The sequence below is a fragment of the Diabrotica undecimpunctata genome, chromosome 5, assembly GCF_040954645.1.
Source record: "Diabrotica undecimpunctata isolate CICGRU chromosome 5, icDiaUnde3, whole genome shotgun sequence".
Classification (NCBI taxonomy): domain Eukaryota; kingdom Metazoa; phylum Arthropoda; class Insecta; order Coleoptera; family Chrysomelidae; genus Diabrotica; species Diabrotica undecimpunctata.
The window spans coordinates 156,071,168-156,090,863 of NC_092807.1; the positions used below are offsets into that span (position 1 = coordinate 156,071,168).

Below are 19,696 nucleotides of genomic sequence, written 5' to 3' on the forward strand. Positions count from 1 at the left end.
AGATGTTATTAAGTAATTGTGTTAAAATTAGTGGAATGGGTTTTATTGATGGTGATTTAGAATAGTAATGCTCATATAGTAATAAGTAGGGGCTCATTGGCTTCGCAATATAGACTTTCTACGGGGCTAGATCGAAAGGCTCCTAAACAAATTCGTAAGGCTGTGTGATGTATCGAATTTAAAAGGTTAAGGTGTGTTTTAGAGGCAGAGATATATATGTAACAACCATAATCCAGTTTGGAACGGATGATAGACCTATATATCTTAAGCAGGGAGTTCTCATCTGCGCCCCAATGATAGTTTGAAAGAGTTTTGATAATGTTAAGCCTCTTGTTTGCTTCACCTTTTATTTCTAGAATATGTTGTTTCCAGGTGAGTCGTGAATCAAACGTTACACCGAGAATTTTGCATTCCTTGACTACTGGAAGATTCGCTCTCTCAATCATAATATTAGGGGATTGGAAGGGTGATAGTCTACTAAATTTTATTATTTTTGATTTTGTATATGATAAAGACAGGCCTATGGAGCTTGTTTTTTTAACTAGTGTATCTACTGCGGATTGAATAAGCTTGGAAGTTGTAGAGATAGATCGTCCGTGGCAGTAAATTATCAGGTCATCTGCGTATAGGACATGCCTAATAGGGGATATTATATCAGAGCACAAGTCGCTTATTGCTAGGTTAAACAGAGTGGGGCTTAATATTGAACCTTGTGGTACGCCGTCAGTTTGATGGTGTAGTGATGAAAAAATGCCATTGACAGAGACTCTAACTGTTCGTGAAGATAAGAAATTTTGTATAAAATTAAATATGTTACCCTTAATGTTATAATGAGAAAGTTTCTTCAGTATAGATTGCCTGCTAATTGTATCAAATGCACCTTCAATATCTAACACTGCTGCAATGACTTCTTGTCTCCTGTTGAAGGCATCGGAAATATGACTTTGGAGAAGTATTAGATTGTCTTGAGTAGAGCGATTACGTCGAAACCCTGACTGTTCTTCTGGAATTATATTATATTTGTTAAAAAACTACGTAAGACGTTTATTGATCATTTTTTCAAAGATTTTGCAGATGGTACATGTTAGAGATATTGGTCGATAAGCGCTGGGTGATGATCGTGATATGTTGGGCTTTTTAATGGGTATTACAATTGAGGTTTGCCACTGATTAGGAAACTTGTTAGATGACCAGATTAAGTTAAACATTTCTAGAAGTTTAAGATGATCTAAACTAGATAGTTTTTTTATAAAAATGTAAGGAATATCGTCGGGGCCGGAAGCAGTGTTCTTAAGAGTTTTAATAACCGAAGTAAGTTATATGTAAGAGAATTGGGAATTTAAGTAATCGATATCTTTGACAGTTGCTGAAGAACTTGGAAAGGAAGCATCGACTACTGGCTCGATTTGAGAGCAATTTATTTTACTTTTAAATTTTTTGTCGAAGTAACTGGCTATAGGGTCTCACCAATTTCTTGATTGTCACTAATTATATTATCATTTAAAATTAGACTAGATATTTTAGTATTTGTATTGATTCCTTGAATTTGTCGTATTTTTTTCCAGAGATTAGTAGGACTGGTATTTTCATTGATAGAAGATACATAGTTTAGAATGGAAAAATTAAATAATTTACGACTATAAAATAAAATAATACAGAAAATCGTTGGATACTTTTTTATTCACATTATTTATACACTTGTACGATGCAATCAAAAACAATTTGATACATATTACCCACCAATAAATTCCGACAAATAAATATTTTTTATTATTTATATAATAAAAATTCCTTTTTTCTTTATCTACTTTTCACACCACTTTTAACCCCATGGTAATAGTGGTAGTTGTGTCCTTTTACTCCTCCACTGTTCGGATTCCATGATGGATGACTGTAGATTGGATCATAATCCCCAAATCTATCTCCGACACCTACGTGGTTAACGCCGTTATTAACCGAAGGATTTTGGTTTCCTCCAGGAGAATTATTACCATTTAACGAATTATTGTTGCCAAATCTATTACCAATGTGTTGTGGCCTCCACCTAGCTTTAATGAAATCAACACCTCTTTCTGCCATCATAACTATTGTGGCGTGAGTATTACCAGATACTAAAATTGGCATCGCAGATGCGTCCATAACTCTAATACCATCGATGCCATGAACCATAAGTCTATTATCAACAACAGCCATTGGGTCTGAAGATGGTCCCATTTTAAGCGAACAAGCCTGGTGATTTTCTGGACCGGTGTAGTACCTTATTGCACATTGCCAGAAGTCGTCAGAGTCATGTCTGAAAAAAGAAGGCAAATAAATTCAATTATGTAATTAATTTCAATAATATGTTAAATAAATCATTATTATTATTAACCCGTAACTGCTACCGACAGGGTCAGCGTGACCCATCAATAGTTTTAAACCGCCCTACCCATTTAAGTTTGATAGTGGGGGAGCTGTCTGTCCACCTATTCTCTGGCCAGTTAGTATTTTATAAACAGGCAAAGTGAGCAGTTTTGTTGATCGTGTCAAATTCGAAATAATTACGTAGTTGGGTCACGGTGACCCGTCTATAGTATTTAAGTAACATAATATTTTTTGGTTATAAAGGTATGTACCTATCTTTATTATTATTATTATATATATACATATATATATATATATATATATATATATATATATATATATATATATATATAGGTATATTTTATTATGTTAACGGCTTGAATAATTTAAATATTTATATCATTTGCTTAATACACATTTTTTGTTTTAGATAAAATGGCTTCTTCAAGTAAGCATTTAACTTTGTCTGAGATGGAAGACATTCTAAACAGTAAAGAGTTTTGGAAAGATTTGGAAGATGCCGATGAAACGACAGATACTCTCCAAGAAGTAAAAAATAAGGAGCAAGCTGCATACAAATTATTTAACTATTCAGGTGAAAGTGACAGCGATGAAATAGACAATGAAATTTACAGTGAACACGACTCTGATAGTGAATTTGAGGTTAAACTATTGCATGAAAACACCTTAGACAGAGATGATGCCACGAATAACGCTTCAAGTAACAAAACAGCTACTTTGAACATTTCAAAATTAGCTTGGTATGGAAAAGATTCTACAAAATGGGCAAAACAATCGCCAAAAAGGTCCAAAGTAAAATCTCATAATATTATAAGAGTTTTACCAGGACTTAAAGGTTCTACCCGTCAGAATCCACCACTGTGTATTAAAGAAGCTTGGAAATTATTAATAACTGATGACATGTTGGAAATTATTGTTGAACATACCAACACAAGAATTGACTTAGTATCCTCAAACTACATACATTCCTACATTCAAACATTCAAACGACGTAAAAACTCTCTCTCAAAATTTACCCCAACTTTCATTGAAAGAACAGATAAAATTGAGATAGAAGCTTTTATTAGACTTTTATTTATGCAAGGTATATTTAAGTCTAACCATGAAGATTTAAAATCATTATGGGCAACAGATGGTACAGGGAGAGATTTGTTTAGATGTCCGATGTCACTTGCACGATTCCAGGTTCCAGGTCCTCACGTAACAGTAGATGAAATGCTGGTACCATTCAGGGGAAGGTGTGCATTTAGAATGTACATACCTAATAAACCTGCGAAATATAGTATAAAAGTGCAGATCTTAGCCGATTCCCAAACACACTACATGTATAACGCGGAGGTCTATACAGGAAAAATTCTCCAACAGAAACAAAAATCGCTATTTTCACATCCAACTGAGGTTGTTCTTCGAATGATAAAATGTATTGAAAATTCCAACCGTAATGTCACTGGAGGTAACTGGTACATATCAATGGAATTAACCAACGAGTTAAGAAAACGAGGAATTACATATGTAGGTACAGTGAAGAAAAATAAAAGAATGATTCCTCCAGAATTTATGGCCGACAGAAAGAGACCTGCTAGTTCTTCAGAGTTCGGATTTACATCAGACAAAATATGCCCAAATTGTAAATAGGAATTTATTTTACATTAAATTAGTTTACCGTTATATAAAAAAGTGTTTATGACTTAAAATAAATGTATGAGCTAATGTTTTTTCTTTATTTCAGAATTTTAAAACTGGGTCACAGTGACCCGTCAATAGCAGCTGCGAGATAACTTTTTGTCGGTAGCAGTTACGGGTTAAATAGAGGCGTATATACCCGTGAAGCTTTCTTTACATTCAACGTAGTAATCCAGAGATGCTTGGATGTAAACCAAGATATGTACGTCTGTTTCATAGATTACAGCCAGGCTTTCGATAGAGTCCACCACAAAGAGCTAATGGACGTCCTCAAAGCAAAACAATTACAATACAACGATCTTCGAATTAACAAATATATATTATAAACAACAGGCACATATACTCATTAATGAACACACGTCAGAAGAGTTCGAAATTAAGAGAGGAGTGTAACAGGGGTGTGTATTGTTACCACTACTATTCAATGCATACTTTGAATAAATTATGAAAAGAGCTCTCTAAAACAGCATTAGATATGCGGACGATACTATCATAATAGCAGATAACCTCAAGACCTCCAAAAGCTAATGTACAAGATAGTTAAGTATGGAGAAGAATATGTATTATTAATAAACATCAAGAAAACTAAATTTATGGGGATGTCAAAAACCCAAATAATGATGGAAGCCTATTCAATAAAATGAGAAAGGTACTTAGTGCAAGAAAACTGAAATTATTCTTGAGAGTGTTATATTTTCTCAACTCTACTTTACGAGATAGAAGCATGGACACCTAGCGCGTCGACTACTAAAAAGTTGGAAGCATTTGAACTGTGGGAGTATAGAAGAATCCTAAAGATATCATGAACCGAGCATATAACAAACAACGAAGTCATGAGAAGAGTCTATAAAAGAATGGAAATATTGGAAACCATCAAGACACAAAAGCTGCTATTCCAGCTTTTTTGTCTCTGTTTCACCTGAGGCATGTTATGCGTAATGAAAGATACAACATATTTTAATTAATTCTACTAAGTCAAAATCCAGGGCACGAAAAGTTTAGGAAGGTGAAGAATCTCATGGTTGCGTAACTTGAGAGAATGGTACGGATGCACATCAATCTAACTATTCAGAGCAGCAGCATCTAAGATCAGAATAGCCATGATAATTGCCAACCTCCGTCAAGGAGATAGCACGCAAAGAAGAAAAAGATCATTAAATACGTTCTGAAAGCATACTGTCACTTTTTAGAACAGAAAATTACGGATAGTTATTATGTATATATGTATGTACCAATTGAATTGATAAGCTCTGATTGTGGTATGGTCATATGTCTAACCATCCATCGTATATAATCTAAAGAACCACCTTTATTTCAGTATATCCGCTTACTTCTTCTTCTTCAAGTGCCCTGTCCGTTGCGAACGTTGGCTATTAACATGGCAATTCTGATCTTATTTGCGGCGCTTCTGAATAGTTCGACCGATGTGAGCCCGAACCACTTCCTCAGATTTTGGAGCCACGAGTGTCTTCTCCTGCCTGGCCCTCGCTTACTGTCTATTTTTCCCTGGACAATCAATTGCAGTAGACGGTACTTATCGTGTCTCAATATGTGGCCTAGATATTCAAGCTTTCTTTGTTTAATTGTATTCACGATTTCTTTCTCCTTTCCGATTCTTTGGATTACCTCTGTGTTGGTGACATGTTCGGTTCAGGATATACGAAGAATGCGTCGGTACACCCACATTTCGAATACTTCTAGTTTTCTCGTGAGCGTCTCCGTCAGCGTCCAGGCCTCCACACCATACAGTAAGATCGGAAAAATGTAGCATTTAACTAGACGTAGTTTTAGGGGAAGAGACAAATATCCGCCTACAGCGTCTTCAATGGATAGGCCTTGTATTTAGGCCAAGAATTATCGATGAATCCATATCAATTTCTAGATATATAATGTAATATACATAATTTAATAATGTAATAGACACATTTTCCCATCATTTTGGGTACTGTCAAATCAACAATGGACTATATATAACAGATAAATAGGACATAGTTTGACCCAACCAATTATTAAGACGGTAAGGCGTTTCTTGGCTTTTTTTTAACCCTTTCAGTCATGTTGGGTATAATTGTACCCATTAGTTTCAATGCATATATAATTCTACAGTAATGTGTAACATAACTATTTTAAAGAAATTTACATACTATGAGTATTATACTTCTGCGTTTAGTAGCTAGATATCACGTGGAGGGCTTTATTCTAAAAGAATATTAATATCAAAAACAATATGGTGGCAATTGCATTGTTCGTATCGAGGTAAGTGTACTTGTTTCTTCAAATATCAGTTTGAATAAAAGTCAATTGCGGTTTAAATATCAGTGCAATATTTTAAGTAGGTCACTAATTGTGAAAATATTTTATTGAAATTTGACTTTTTGCAAATATCGAAATGTACCTCAAATTTGATGGGCACAATTTTATCCAAAATGACTGTCATTTATATTTTCAGAGTGAAATTTCTCCAATAAAATATTTACCAGAGAAAGAACTGCTAGAAGAGCTAGAAAAACTGTCCGACATAGAAGGATGTGTTAGTGATTACAGTGACTGCAAAGAAGGAATACAAATAAGACAGAGAATTGGCCATATGATAGATGCTGTCTCAAAAAATTCAAAACGAAGGGGAGGATGAGGAAGAGGAAGAGTATAATCAGGAAGAAAAGGAGAATAATAATGAACAGGGCAAAAATGATGGTAACTATGATAACCTCATCACTCTAAAAAAAATGTAATATGGTTAAAGAATGTTCAATATGTAACAGTACATATTGAACAAGTACCTAATATAATAAACCAGGTGTCTAATGAAAACTGTTCTAAAGAATATCCAGTTACATATTTTCTGAGATATTTCCCCGAAAGTTTATTTGAAAATTTTGTTCAATTCACGAATATGTATGTTTTGCAAACTGGAATTGAAAAATTTCTTGCAGGAAAAACCTGCAAGAAATAAAATCGTTTTTTGGTCTTAGTATTCTAACAGGCTGTCTAAAATTTCCAAGAATGCGAATGTAAGGGGATAATATATAAAAATTGAGTTTTTTCCAGATACAATAACATTGAATAGTTTTGTCAAACTTCGCAACCACTTACGTTGTGTTGACAATTTGGAACTCAGACAGAGTAACGACAAACTATGGAAAGTTCGACCAGTTTGTGAATCAGTCCTGAAGAAATGTAGAGAACTGCAGATAGAAACAAATGTTTGCGTAAACGAACAAATCATGCTCTTCAAAGGGAGATTGCGTATAAAGTGTATTGATTTGCAGTTTTCTAATCTATCAAGGTAGTACCACAGAAATAGAACATTCTTATCTGAAATAGGGACATAGTGCAGCTATCGTATTGTAATTATCAAAAGTATTTAAACCTTATAAGCATGCATTGTTCTATGACAATTATTTTACGAACTATAATTTTTTACAAATTCTCAACTAAAAATCAATACCTGTTGCTAGAAAGTACGAGAATCAATAGATTTTCTAAACCACCTCTAACTGATGTAAAAGATTTTTCAACAAACGAGAGAGGATCAATGGAACAAATTATCTCTTTTAATGAAATTCTAGTAACGAGTTGGTTAGATAATAAGCCAGTAATAATGGTATCCAATTTCGTTAGGGTTGGTACAGAAGATGTTGTAAAACACTTGTTTTTGGGTGGCATAGATCATCTGTTTTATTTCATCTTTTCATTTATATCATCTCTTATTGCGTTTTCGTCAAGGATATTAAGAATAAGTTGGGTGGATAGAGTAACGAATGTAGAGGTGTTAAGAAGAATGGGAAAAGATAAAGAGGTTTTAAATACAATTAAATTCAGAAAACTGAAATATCTGGGACATGTCATGGGCTAAAGGGCTAAAATGTTCTTGACTACATAAAATCGACAGTATTATATACAGTTCAACACCTATTAAAGTCGAGAATTCAACAAAGGTACAATATACAGGGTTTTGTTTTAAAAAAACCAAAATAACTAATAATATCTTAAAGTTGGTAAATGCGGCTATTTTACAAACATCAAATTTCCAATTTTCATATTTCAAAATAGGTGAATCCCTGTTTTTGTCCAATTACGACCATTCATTGTAGTGATAATAGTTATAAAGTGAAACCATCGTTTCCAGACATTTGGTTCACTCTATATAAATAAAAGTTTTAAGTATTTTTGTAATAACTTATAGTGAAGTCAAAAATTTTATATATTTAAAACTTGTTTGTAAATATATACACAATTTTACATTAGAACTTTTTTATTTCACTTTAAATTTTTTAAACTATGCTATACAGTCAACCACTGTGATTTTTCTCCTTTTATTAGTTATTTTTGAAATATTAGATATTTGCTATTATCTTAAAAATTTAAAAGATAAATTATATGTATTTACAGAAATATTTCCAAAGTTTATAATAGAAAATAGTTTTTAAAAGTTTTAAAAACATCTGCTTACTTATACTTTTTGTTACATTCTCCATAATCCTCCTTTATAAGTTCAGGTCCATATTTTTGTTGCATAACGGTAGTATTCATTAGTTTTTGAATTACTCTTATTCCATCAACTAATACCTGTACATCCTCTGGCTCAGACAAATAATTGGCTACCATCAATGGCGCGTCAAGTGGATTCTTGGATTTGAGTGTGACGTATCCTTTACTCTTGGGGTGTAAAGTAACTGGAGACATTGTTAAAGTTTTTGGATGGTCTGGTTTTTCAGGATCTTCAAGCGCTCTGACTTCGCCTGTCTTAGCACACTTTGCTAAGTATCCTGCAAAAAATATTTGAAGATCTGGGTTGTTGCCACTTGGATCTGCGTATTTGGAGTTTATTCGTGCTGTCACCTGCGACATACCTGTAAACCAGATTGTTTTAAAAGTTTAAATAGACTAAAAAATTATAAACATACTAAAAAAGGAAATCTTGTACAGTATAACCTCGATATAACGGATCTCTATCTAACGGACAGAAAATCTGGTCACATATAAAAAAAAACTTACAAAGAATTTCAGTGCAATTTATCATAAAAGAACACATATATATTTTTTTGCTGAAAAATAAATGAATAAATAAAGCATTTGAAAAAAAAATATTTTATGATAAACATAATATAATGTATCTACACATATGAGATATAAATTTACACATTTGTAGGCAAGATACAGAAAATGAGAATATCACATATTATTGGGGGATTCCCTGAAATAACAACGCATAGGTTTCTATGATTATATAGGTGTTAACCACGCTGCCCGGGAATTCAGGCAACTCTACAGCAGTTTGACTGGTTTATTCGTTGGGAATAAACACATTTAGTGTACGCATGTAAATAATTTAAAATTTTTGGAATCCTACTCTTTAAAATTATGGACTAACGGAAAATAATCAATCTAACGATCAATCAAAAACTAGAGATTTTACAAAAGTTGGAGTCAGGAACGTCTGTGTCTTATATATGTGATTAAAATCGCATAAAAAAGCAAACTGTTTCGGACAAAGAAAAAACAAAAGCACAATAAATAAATTTGCATTAATAAGTAATGTAGGAGAGAACAGCAATCTCAGCAAACTAAAAAATTTGCTCGTGAAACTTCAGTAGAAGAAGCAATTTTAAAATGATACGGCCAACAACATTCTAGTAGGATCCCGGTCCAGGCAGTCGAATTGAAATCTGCTGCAATTAAATTAACAAATCATATGGATATATCATTCAGAGCAAGTGATAGATGGCTCTGGCGCTTTCGCAAAAGGCACAGAATCATGAATAAAAAAATTTACGCCGAAGCTTCAAGTGCACCAAAAGGAGAAATAGAATCTTTTAGGCAAAAATTAGTAGAACATTATAAGTAACGAAATGCTATTAGAATCTCAGATATACAGCTGATCAAACTGGTTTGTTATGGTGTACTTTGCTGGAGACACACAAGCCTCCAAATATAAAAATCAAGTTCTGGAAGGAAAATCAGCAAGGACAGGATCTCATCACTGCTTTGTGCTGATAACATAAATTGAGTCCTATTATGGTTGGCAAATCTCGTAAACCTAGAGTTTAAAAAGATATAATGCATCATCCGCCCGTTTCATATTATAGCTCTAAGAAGGCATGGTTCACCTCAGATATTTCCAAAAATTGGTTTTTTAAAGAATTTGTACCTTCGCTGAAAAAATTTCAAGAGAAATAATTGGGAATACCGCCAGAAGAGGTGAAATGTTTATTGCTTATAGATAACACTCCTGCTCACTTCTCTGAAAATATTCTGCGTGCAGAAGATGGCAAGTTTAGCTGTTTGTTTTTGCCAAAAAATATAACCTCGCTTATTCAAACCATGGATCAGGAAATAATTTTGGCAACCAAACGAATACATATCGCAGAAAGTTTTTAGATAAGGTAATGGCTGTACTGCACGATGGAGATAATGCAGAAGATACAAGAGGGCAGCGTATCTTGCAAAACTTAAGGTCTTCCAATTTAAAATCAACAATTTTTAATTTCTCTGCAGCAAGGTAGGAGGTAAAACAGCAAACATTAAAAAATGGTTAAAAGAATTTGTTTGATGGCCGATTCGAAGATGTAGGCATAGATTTAGAAGTGTTGAGTTACTGATTTCTGTAAGAGAATACATAATAATGCCGAAGAACATGTCGCTGAGGAAGATGTTTTACAATGGCAAGAAGTAGATGAAGGTGATCTTGGACATAACATCACGACTGAAAGTGAAACAGCAGATGAAGGAATAAACCTAAAAAATAAGGATAGATTTAAAGATAGCGAAAATACAAAATAACACTGCAAAAAATGAATCTATCAGAGGTAAGATCGCATCTGGACGATCTAGTAACATTTATTGATTATTTATCAGATAACGAAGTTCAACTCTATTTTACGCATTTTCGTAATTTTAGAGAGTTGATCATAAAAAAAGAGCAAACATCGAAAGTTCAAACGAAACTTGATTCTTTTTTCAAAACAGGATTACCGACAGCAAGCGCGTCAATATCAACAGCAACGTCACTTCACGACGAGTGTCCAAACCAAACACCCTTAAATAGAATTTTGTTTGTCTTTTGTATTTTACATTTATATCTAAATACAGTGTACATACATATTAAAAAAAAAGTTTTATGATTTATTTTAAATATATTTTTATATAACGGACTTTCCCCGTCCCCCAAATAGTCCGTTATATCGTGGTTTTACTGTATAATATTTAATTTTGGTTTAACTACATTATTATAATTATTTTGAAGTGTAGACTAAAATTTACTACAGCTTTATAATACTACAGTTTTTGTTTAGTAAAATTATGATGATATATCTGTGTGAACCGGCTCTTCTGCCTAAATAATAAACTGTTTTATTATTAATAAATTGTCACCTTTCCTGCATCGGGCGAATGATTGCTTATATTCCCATATCTTTATTTATGTTTTTTATATCATGTTTTAGAGCCAACTTCATATATATATATATAAATATATATATATATATATATATATATATATATATATATATATATATATATATATATATATATATGTATATATATATATATATATATATATATATATATATATATATATATATTTTTATTATTTTAATATATCGCGGGCATATAAGTTAAAATACAACCCTGTACTTATTTGTAATAGACCCTAAGAGAAAACATTGTTCCGTGAAAGACTGAGTGAATAGTGAAAGGACAATGGAACCCGTATAATTATAGATTTAAGGAATAAACTTTGTAATAATTGTATTTTGCAGTGGGCATTTTTCGAAAATAAATAAGAATTAGATTTAGATATGAGATAACAAGAATTTGGAAACTTATTTCTGTTGAAAAAGGTAAAATTGTTAATGGTTTCTGATAAGTAATTTGAGTGAAAGTAGTTTATTTGTTTTAAATATCATGTTGGAAATTTTCTAAATCGAAAATAAGTGGAAAAGATGAATGCTTATGATTGGTTAAAAAGGAATGGTGGGAATGAGAGAGTTGAGAAGGTTTGTCTGGGAAAGATTGAAAAAATTATTATGTTACCGGCAGACCAGAAGAGAAGACGTGTTTTCGTGTAGTCAATCTGAGTACCAGTGTTTTCTTTTGTAAGTGAAAAAGGTGGAAGCTGAGAGCAGATCAAAATCGAGAAGATTAATACCTCTTTTGAGTCTGCATAGTCCACGAGATATAATTGAGAAAGAAAGGAGAATTTGTGAAAAAAGAGTACCGGTCAAAAGAGGCTTGGGCTTGTGTTTTCGGAGGAGTAGTTTGCTGGTATGCGGTTTGGATCGATGCTGAGAACGGGAAAGATTTGATAGTAGCCGGACATAATCAATCAAGGAAGGAACTATGGTTTGATCGAGAGGAGACATCATTGGTGTAAAAAATAAAGGTCAGTCAAATAATTTGAATGAAAGAAAATTTTAAGATATTCTAAAGATAAAATCAAATATAAGCATACGAACTAAGATTCCAAGTTTCAAAGAGTTATTTTTTTGTGAATAAATTATATTTTTGTATGGTCATTCTTTTTAGTAGATATTATTATAAAACAGATCAATAGATAGTTTGTAATTAAAATTAAATTTAGAGTATATTAGTTTGTTGGGAAAGATAATTGCCCACAAAAGTTATTTATTAATATTCATCGTATTGCTTATTGAAAATAAATAATAATTTGTGTGCATATTTATGTTGTTTTAATGTTAGTTCCGTTTCCTGTTCTATCCCGATTATGAGCAACTAGGAGATACTGAACCCACTAGAAGAGATATATAAAGTAAACTGATTAAAGTAAAATTAAAAAGGCACCCTGAGAATTTTTAATAGTAATTGATTTGTATGACTCTGCATAAATTAGTGAATTAATTAATTAAATAATTGGATTAATTAAATTAGTGTTAATTAATAATAAAACATCATAAAGCAGATCACAACAATATATATATAGTAATTAAATCTTAATAGCAACACATATTAACAAAAGCAATACAATTTAGAAATTTTAATTACTTTAATACTATATTAAACTAAACTTCTCTTCCAACAAGAAAATTCAGAATAAAAACTTAAAACAGCATCCGTTTAATGTAATTAAATTCTTGTGGTTCGGGTTTTACAACATATTTCAGTTTTCACTTAAATTAAAATATTTTCCACTTTAATAATGAGCACCTACTTTTCTTATTATCTGAGCCTCGATGCTTTAATAAACATTCTTAACTTAGTATCAAATCTACAAAAGAAACGTTATTTTTCCTTTTAAAATTTATTGGATGTCCTTTGTAATTTTGTTTAGTTCATTTTTAGTTCCTTAGTCAGTACAATATAAAACTATATCGCTTCGCTAGCACAGTGCACAGATACGTAATTTACTAAATGAAAAGTTCAGTCAGTGGCGAGTTCGATTGAAATTTTTTTATAGAAAAGAAAAAAAAAATTTTTCTCTTTATAAAAACGAAAGCCGACTTTGCACCTTTAGAGAGTTATATTTACTACTTCACCAAGAAAGTCCACTATCTCCCAGATCCTTCCCCAAATACCCTTAGTCTTGAGCGGCTTTTTAACCCGAATACATAGTACCTCAACACCTGTTAACGTTAGCCCGACAGCTTCTTATTAGTTTCTTGAGATATTAGTAGTGTATTCAAGTACTTTTCAACTGGTTGGTAATTGTCCATTTTGTAGGTTAACCGGTTGTTAATAATTCTCATAAAAAGTTTGTATACTTGACTGAGCAACGATATAGGTCTATAATTCTGTACATCACATTTGTCCCCTTTTTTGTGTAACTAGACTCTCGTTCCAGTCTTTAGGGATCTTGCTATTATGGAGACATCTATTAAATAGCTCTGTTAGTACAGGGATTGTTAATGTCTTGCTTGTTTTCAAGAGCTCGGCAATTATACCGTCGGCAGAGTGTTAATGCAAAGCAAATAAAGCTGGTTTTACTATAAAAAGGGTTTGTCCGTGTGGAGCTTTGGAAAATTACCAAAACAAGAAAAAAATGCTATGCAAGATGTACGAACACATGGACATATTCATCTTCCATTATGGTGTAGTGAAAGGCAAAGATGCAAATATCCCTGTGGTTCAAAAAGCTTCATAAAATGCGAGAAGTATATTGGTTTTGAAATCAGTACTTAAAAAGCTCGATACTATTCATAACACAGCACTCAGAATATGCCTGGGAGCCTTTTGTACAACACCGATTGAAAGTTTACTTTGCGAAGCAAATGAATTGTCGTTAAATGATAGAAGAGCTTACCTTAGTCTAACATATGCAACAAAAATTAAGGATAATGCAAAAAATCCTGTCTATAGAAATACTTTTACTGATAATTACCCAAACCTTAATGCAAATCACCGTTCTAATAAACCTTTCTATAAAAGAATAAAAGACCATTTGCATATGTTTGATATTGTCATACCTAAATGTCTTCCATACACATATGATCATAATCCACCTTGGATTCAAAACATACCATCATATAACTTTGAACTTACGTCATTTGATAAAAACTCCACTAATCCTGATCTAATTATTTCCCATTTTAGAAAAATCATTAGTCGTTATAAAAATCATACCCAGATATACACTGATGGTTCAAAATCATCCGAAGGTGTGGGAGCGTCTGTAGTAACTCCAGAGAAGGTCCTTAAATTCAAACTATCTACTGTTAGTACTATCTATACAGCTGAACTGTATGCTCTCTATCGAGCCATAGAACTAATCAATCTGAGAATAAACTCCAAATATATTATCTTAACAGACTCACTTAGTGCCATACAAAGCATCCGACAACTGTATCCAAAAAACCCGCTTTTAAAAAAAATTAAAACAGTCCTTTTTTAGGCTTATATCAATCATAATGAGATAAATTTCATCTGGATCCCATCCCATATAGGAATAAAAGGCAACAAAACTGCTGATCATAGTGCGAAAGACGCCATAGTGAGTGACGTTACCGAGATCGTAAACACATTAGTATCAACGGATATAAAAGCTTATATAAAAAAATCAATCTTAAGTGCGTGAAAAAATAAATGGAATGTGTCGAATTCAACATTAAAACAAGTGAAACCCAGCATAGAGACATGGAATGTGTTACCTAAGTCAAGAAGCCAAGAAATAATAGTAACGCGCCTCAGACTCGGACATACTAGGTTAACGCATTAAAAAGTGCGAACCGCCGCGATGTGAGACGTGTAATACGACACTAACAATAATGCACCTACTATGTGAATGTCCCCTCTACAATCAACAACGAAGCAATAACAAGATACCAGGAACACTTATAGAAGCTCTAGGTGCAGACTGTAACTTTAACAATACTCTGAATTTCTTGAAAGACATTAATAAGTATCACAATATTTAATAAACCAAATTGTAATGAAGTAATTGTAACTAATGTAATCCACTAATTTTTCGCTAATGGCCATTTGGTCGATGCGATTTTTTAAATAAAAAAAGAAAATAAAATATATTGGTTTTCTTTCCTTAAACAAAGATACAAATTGTTTTTAAAACTTTCACACTGAATAATTGTTATAACTAGAAAGTAATAAACGTCATTCTTTTTTAATTTTACTTGTTGAATCTTGTTTTAATGCATAATGTGCCATATATGACACACAAAAAAAAATACAAAAAACTAACCAAGTAGAATTTTTTTTATATTCTTACCAAAAGTTAAGTTTGTTATCATAGCTTTTTTTTCATAAAAAATGATTTATAAATAACTCTTATAACTTTAAAAAATTTACTATTTCTTTATTTCCAAAGCTTTGAGGACTTGCTGGTCACCAGTTATAAACCTCTGCTTTAAAAATATATTAAACTGAACGTTTTTGACGAAATAAGTTAACTAAAATTAACTTTATTAATTTTAATTAATTAAAAACACTTAATAGAGCAGTTTGAATTTACCTGTTGACGACATGGGTCCTTTTTTATTTACAATGTAATTCATAGCCGTAGCCCAATCTAGATCTACAAAATCCTTCTGTTTCTTTAGCAAATAAGTAATATAAAAAGTAACATGGTTCTTTAGATTTTTTCCTACGCCTGGTAGATCATGAACTTGTTGAATTCCAACCTAAAAATATTCAAAAATTAAATTAGAACTGAAATAATTTTATTGCACTAATTGAACTAAAAATTTTTTTTGATTTCCAATAATTTTAAAAAATTTGACTTCTTTGATAATTGGTATTTCTACACTTTATTGCAAAAAATGTGCGTAGGAATATCGCGTTCCTCCCTATAAAATATCAGTTGTAGTTTATACAAAACCAAACATTTCTAGTCTAGAATCAAATTTAAGTTACAAAAAATCTTTTATAATTATTCCTGTCTGTCAAGAATTAGTTCTTGGCATGGCTCTAGTGGTTACCTACTAATTTGTCAGTTATTGAGCAGGACGAATTATAAAACCTATAGTGATTATCCACCAATCAATCAAAAATGAAACAGGGTTAGGTACTAATTAAAATATGTAGTATTTACTTACAGTAAAAAATAAGACACAAAATAATTCCCTATTCAAGCAAATTATAATATAAAATTTATAAAATTGATTAAGATTTATGCATACTAAGTCTATTCATGCAAGAAATGTGGTAGACCCTTCGGCAAAATTATATTTAATTCCAAGATTTTGTTCTTTAAAATTATAAGCACATGAGAAGTAAAATCCCTCAGTCAGCTTAGGATTTTTAAATAACGAATTATTCTTACAGGTTTCCATGATCTTATCGGTAAATAAACTCTTTTTTGCATTGTCTATTGCAATATTTTTTAAACCACATTTTTCGTTATCTTGAAAAGACGAGGGAGATGATAATATGAGTAGTCCACTTGCAAACACCGCTATGTGTATGAACAATTAATTTGAGTAAAAATAACCATTTGACTCTTAATCTAAATAGAAAATAAATATTTTGCTTTGTGCTAATTTTGACAAGATTAATATTCGCTCCGTGCGTGACTGACACGACACCTACCACGTTCATCTGACAGTTTTGGACCTACCAATTTTCAGGTTAAACATATGACATATGTTTGACATTGTTAAATACAGGCGAAATTGACAATTATTAATAATTAACTTTTTAATTATATTTTTTCAGTTTATGTACAAAATAAATGTAGTATTAAAAACTGGGTTTCTCAAAATTCATCATAATATATCTTTGTAACCCCAAACGGAAAAGAAAGGGAAAAATCTAGTACTGGCAAATCAAGTTTTTCACGTGAAAGAGCATATAATTAAAAACAGTAATAGTAAAAGTTATGATACAAAAGCTAAAGTCATCAGGCACTCTGCAGTTAGCTTGAAGCCTTATAAAATATCATTTAAGGTAAATTATTTAAATATTTCCTATTTCAATTGCATAAAAATGAGGTTATGTGATATTTACTTTTTCATATTATTAGCACGGATCCATCTTTTTCTTTTCTCTAATTTATATGTAATCTTTGGAAACCTATAAAAACTACACTTACCATTTTTGCTATTATTAGCACAATTAAATACGCAACATGTATTTGCACACATTTTTAATAAAATTTATGCGTAAAAAGATTCCAATTTTGTCATATTTCGCCGCTACGCACGCTGGCAGCGTTTCAAGGTACCCCTACCATGGTCACGCACGGAGCGAATAGAATCGGTACGAGTCAGATAAAGAAAACACCTGTCAATAATAGTTTATTTATTTAAATTTCAAAATTGAACATAGACAGTTTTGCATGAGTAATTTTAACTTAAGTAGTTTTGCAGAAGCATTTAATCAACTTAGATAGTTATAAAACAACTAATTGCTAATAAATATAATAAACATGTCATGTGCTACTATACACAAAAAGAATATAAAATGTTTTTTAATCTTAACATTAAACTCTTAAATCAACGTCGTCTTGCATTACAGGATCTATTGTCAGTTTCTTTAGGAGCACTGTCACTTTGGTTCCCTTGAAGGCAACGGTAATATTTGAGGCTACCAAAAGTAATCCAATCTTCACCAAAATGCTTAACGAGGTCTTTTACGTCTTGTAATTTTGCTGGCTTCACAGAATTCCAAAATACATGATGGTAGGTTCCATATTTTCGAAGGATTTGCCCCTTTTACAAACATTTCCGTAACTCAACAGCTCAGATACATAGTGTGGCTCTCCTTTAATTGCAATTTTGTTATTTTTATTCTTTCTTAAAAACGCCTTAGAGGCCTTGAATTGAAAATGCCATGAACCAGGTACCTTCACTTCATCTTTAACGGTAGTTTTCCAATCATAGAAATTAAAATCGGCACCGAGCCTTAAAATCTTACCATATTTCTTAAAAATATTGAAGTATGGGTTCAACAATTACTTCAATAGGTCGTACTTTTTTCTGTATTTTCAAAAACTCGGTCAGGGGATTAAAAAGGATGTCCAACAACAGGGTACGTCACTGTTACTTTTTGATGCGTCGTGGTTTTGATGCTTCTGTTTGAAGACAATAGGCCAACATTCCCAACTATCGTATTTTTGTTCTAGCCTCCACAGCCATCACAAAATAACCTGGCATGAGAAATAATGGCTTTAAAATTGGTGTTTTGTAATCGATGAAATAATGCTGAGGCTATCTGATTGGACCCTTTCATAGCCTTGGATTCCAACCATGTATAAATGAAGGTATTTGAGATATTCTGAGGTCCAGAAGATTTTCCTTGACATATTGTTAGATTGTACGTACACAGTTGCCTACTAAAGTAAGAACTCGGATCAGGCACTTTCGGTAAAACCAAAGTTTTTTGGCAGTCAAAGGACAAAATCAAATCATCGTTAGCTTGTGTTTTCAAACTTTTGCCTTTAAAGTGTGTACACGATATTGAGTAATCAATGTCTGTTTTTCAGACAAATCTTTTTCAATTTTAATAGATTCTTTTAATTGAATACACTTCGAACAAGCATCTGTTGCTAGTGTTTTAAAACTTAAGTTGAAGAACTTACTAAATATATGGCGAAAAAAATCGTATCGCACCCCCATAACTGTAATGATTGTGTAATTTTCTTATACTGAGATAACTTCTTAAATATTGTACAGAAGGTCTACCTCTTACATAATGTGATTCTAATCATTTTAAAATTTTTATGTAAGATTTTACTGATTCAGTACGCCTAGAATACTGATTAGATCTTCTATCACCTCCACTTCTCTCTCTGGACAAAGCCATTGTATTTAAGTTATTTCTACAAATTCTTTGTATTCTGTCTTTAGATATCCTCAAAATTGTAATCATTACTTTTTAGCATACTTTCTTCAATTTAACGCGGCGACTTCCATGTTGTGGTATAAAATAAGAAATGGTCTGCGTCTTTTTGGAGCTTGAGCCACACAATACCTGATTTTAATTATTTCTTTGTACTGTGAAAAAATACTTTTGTAGAGGTATTTAAAATTCAGTTATTGACCATCAGACTAATCACTAATTTAGTGTGAGTGTTATAATCATAAGATTAGCCATCATTTGTTTTCTTAAATTTATTAGTTATAACATAAAAAAAATCATTTATTTTGAGCAGATACTGAGCACATCCAGATTAATTTTATAGTTATACCATTGACTGTGGGTTCAACTGAACTACTTGGATTACACCCCATTTATATACTTT

The 19,696-nt window shown here is 31.9% G+C and overlaps 1 protein-coding gene across 1 annotated transcript in view; it reads right to left on the reverse strand.

The window, feature by feature from the left end:
- Positions 1–1,661: 1,661 nt before the first annotated feature.
- LOC140442024 (glucose dehydrogenase [FAD, quinone]-like) overlaps positions 1,662–19,696 on the reverse strand; it is a 51,996-nt gene continuing 33,961 nt past the window's right edge. The window contains exons 5-7 of the mRNA XM_072533060.1: positions 15,968–16,136; positions 8,501–8,900; positions 1,662–2,293 (exon numbers count right to left, since the gene is read on the reverse strand). Coding sequence (XP_072389161.1) covers positions 1,801–2,293; positions 8,501–8,900; positions 15,968–16,136 — 1,062 coding nt within the window. The 3' untranslated portion in view covers positions 1,662–1,800. The remainder of the gene's footprint in view (positions 2,294–8,500; positions 8,901–15,967; positions 16,137–19,696) is intronic.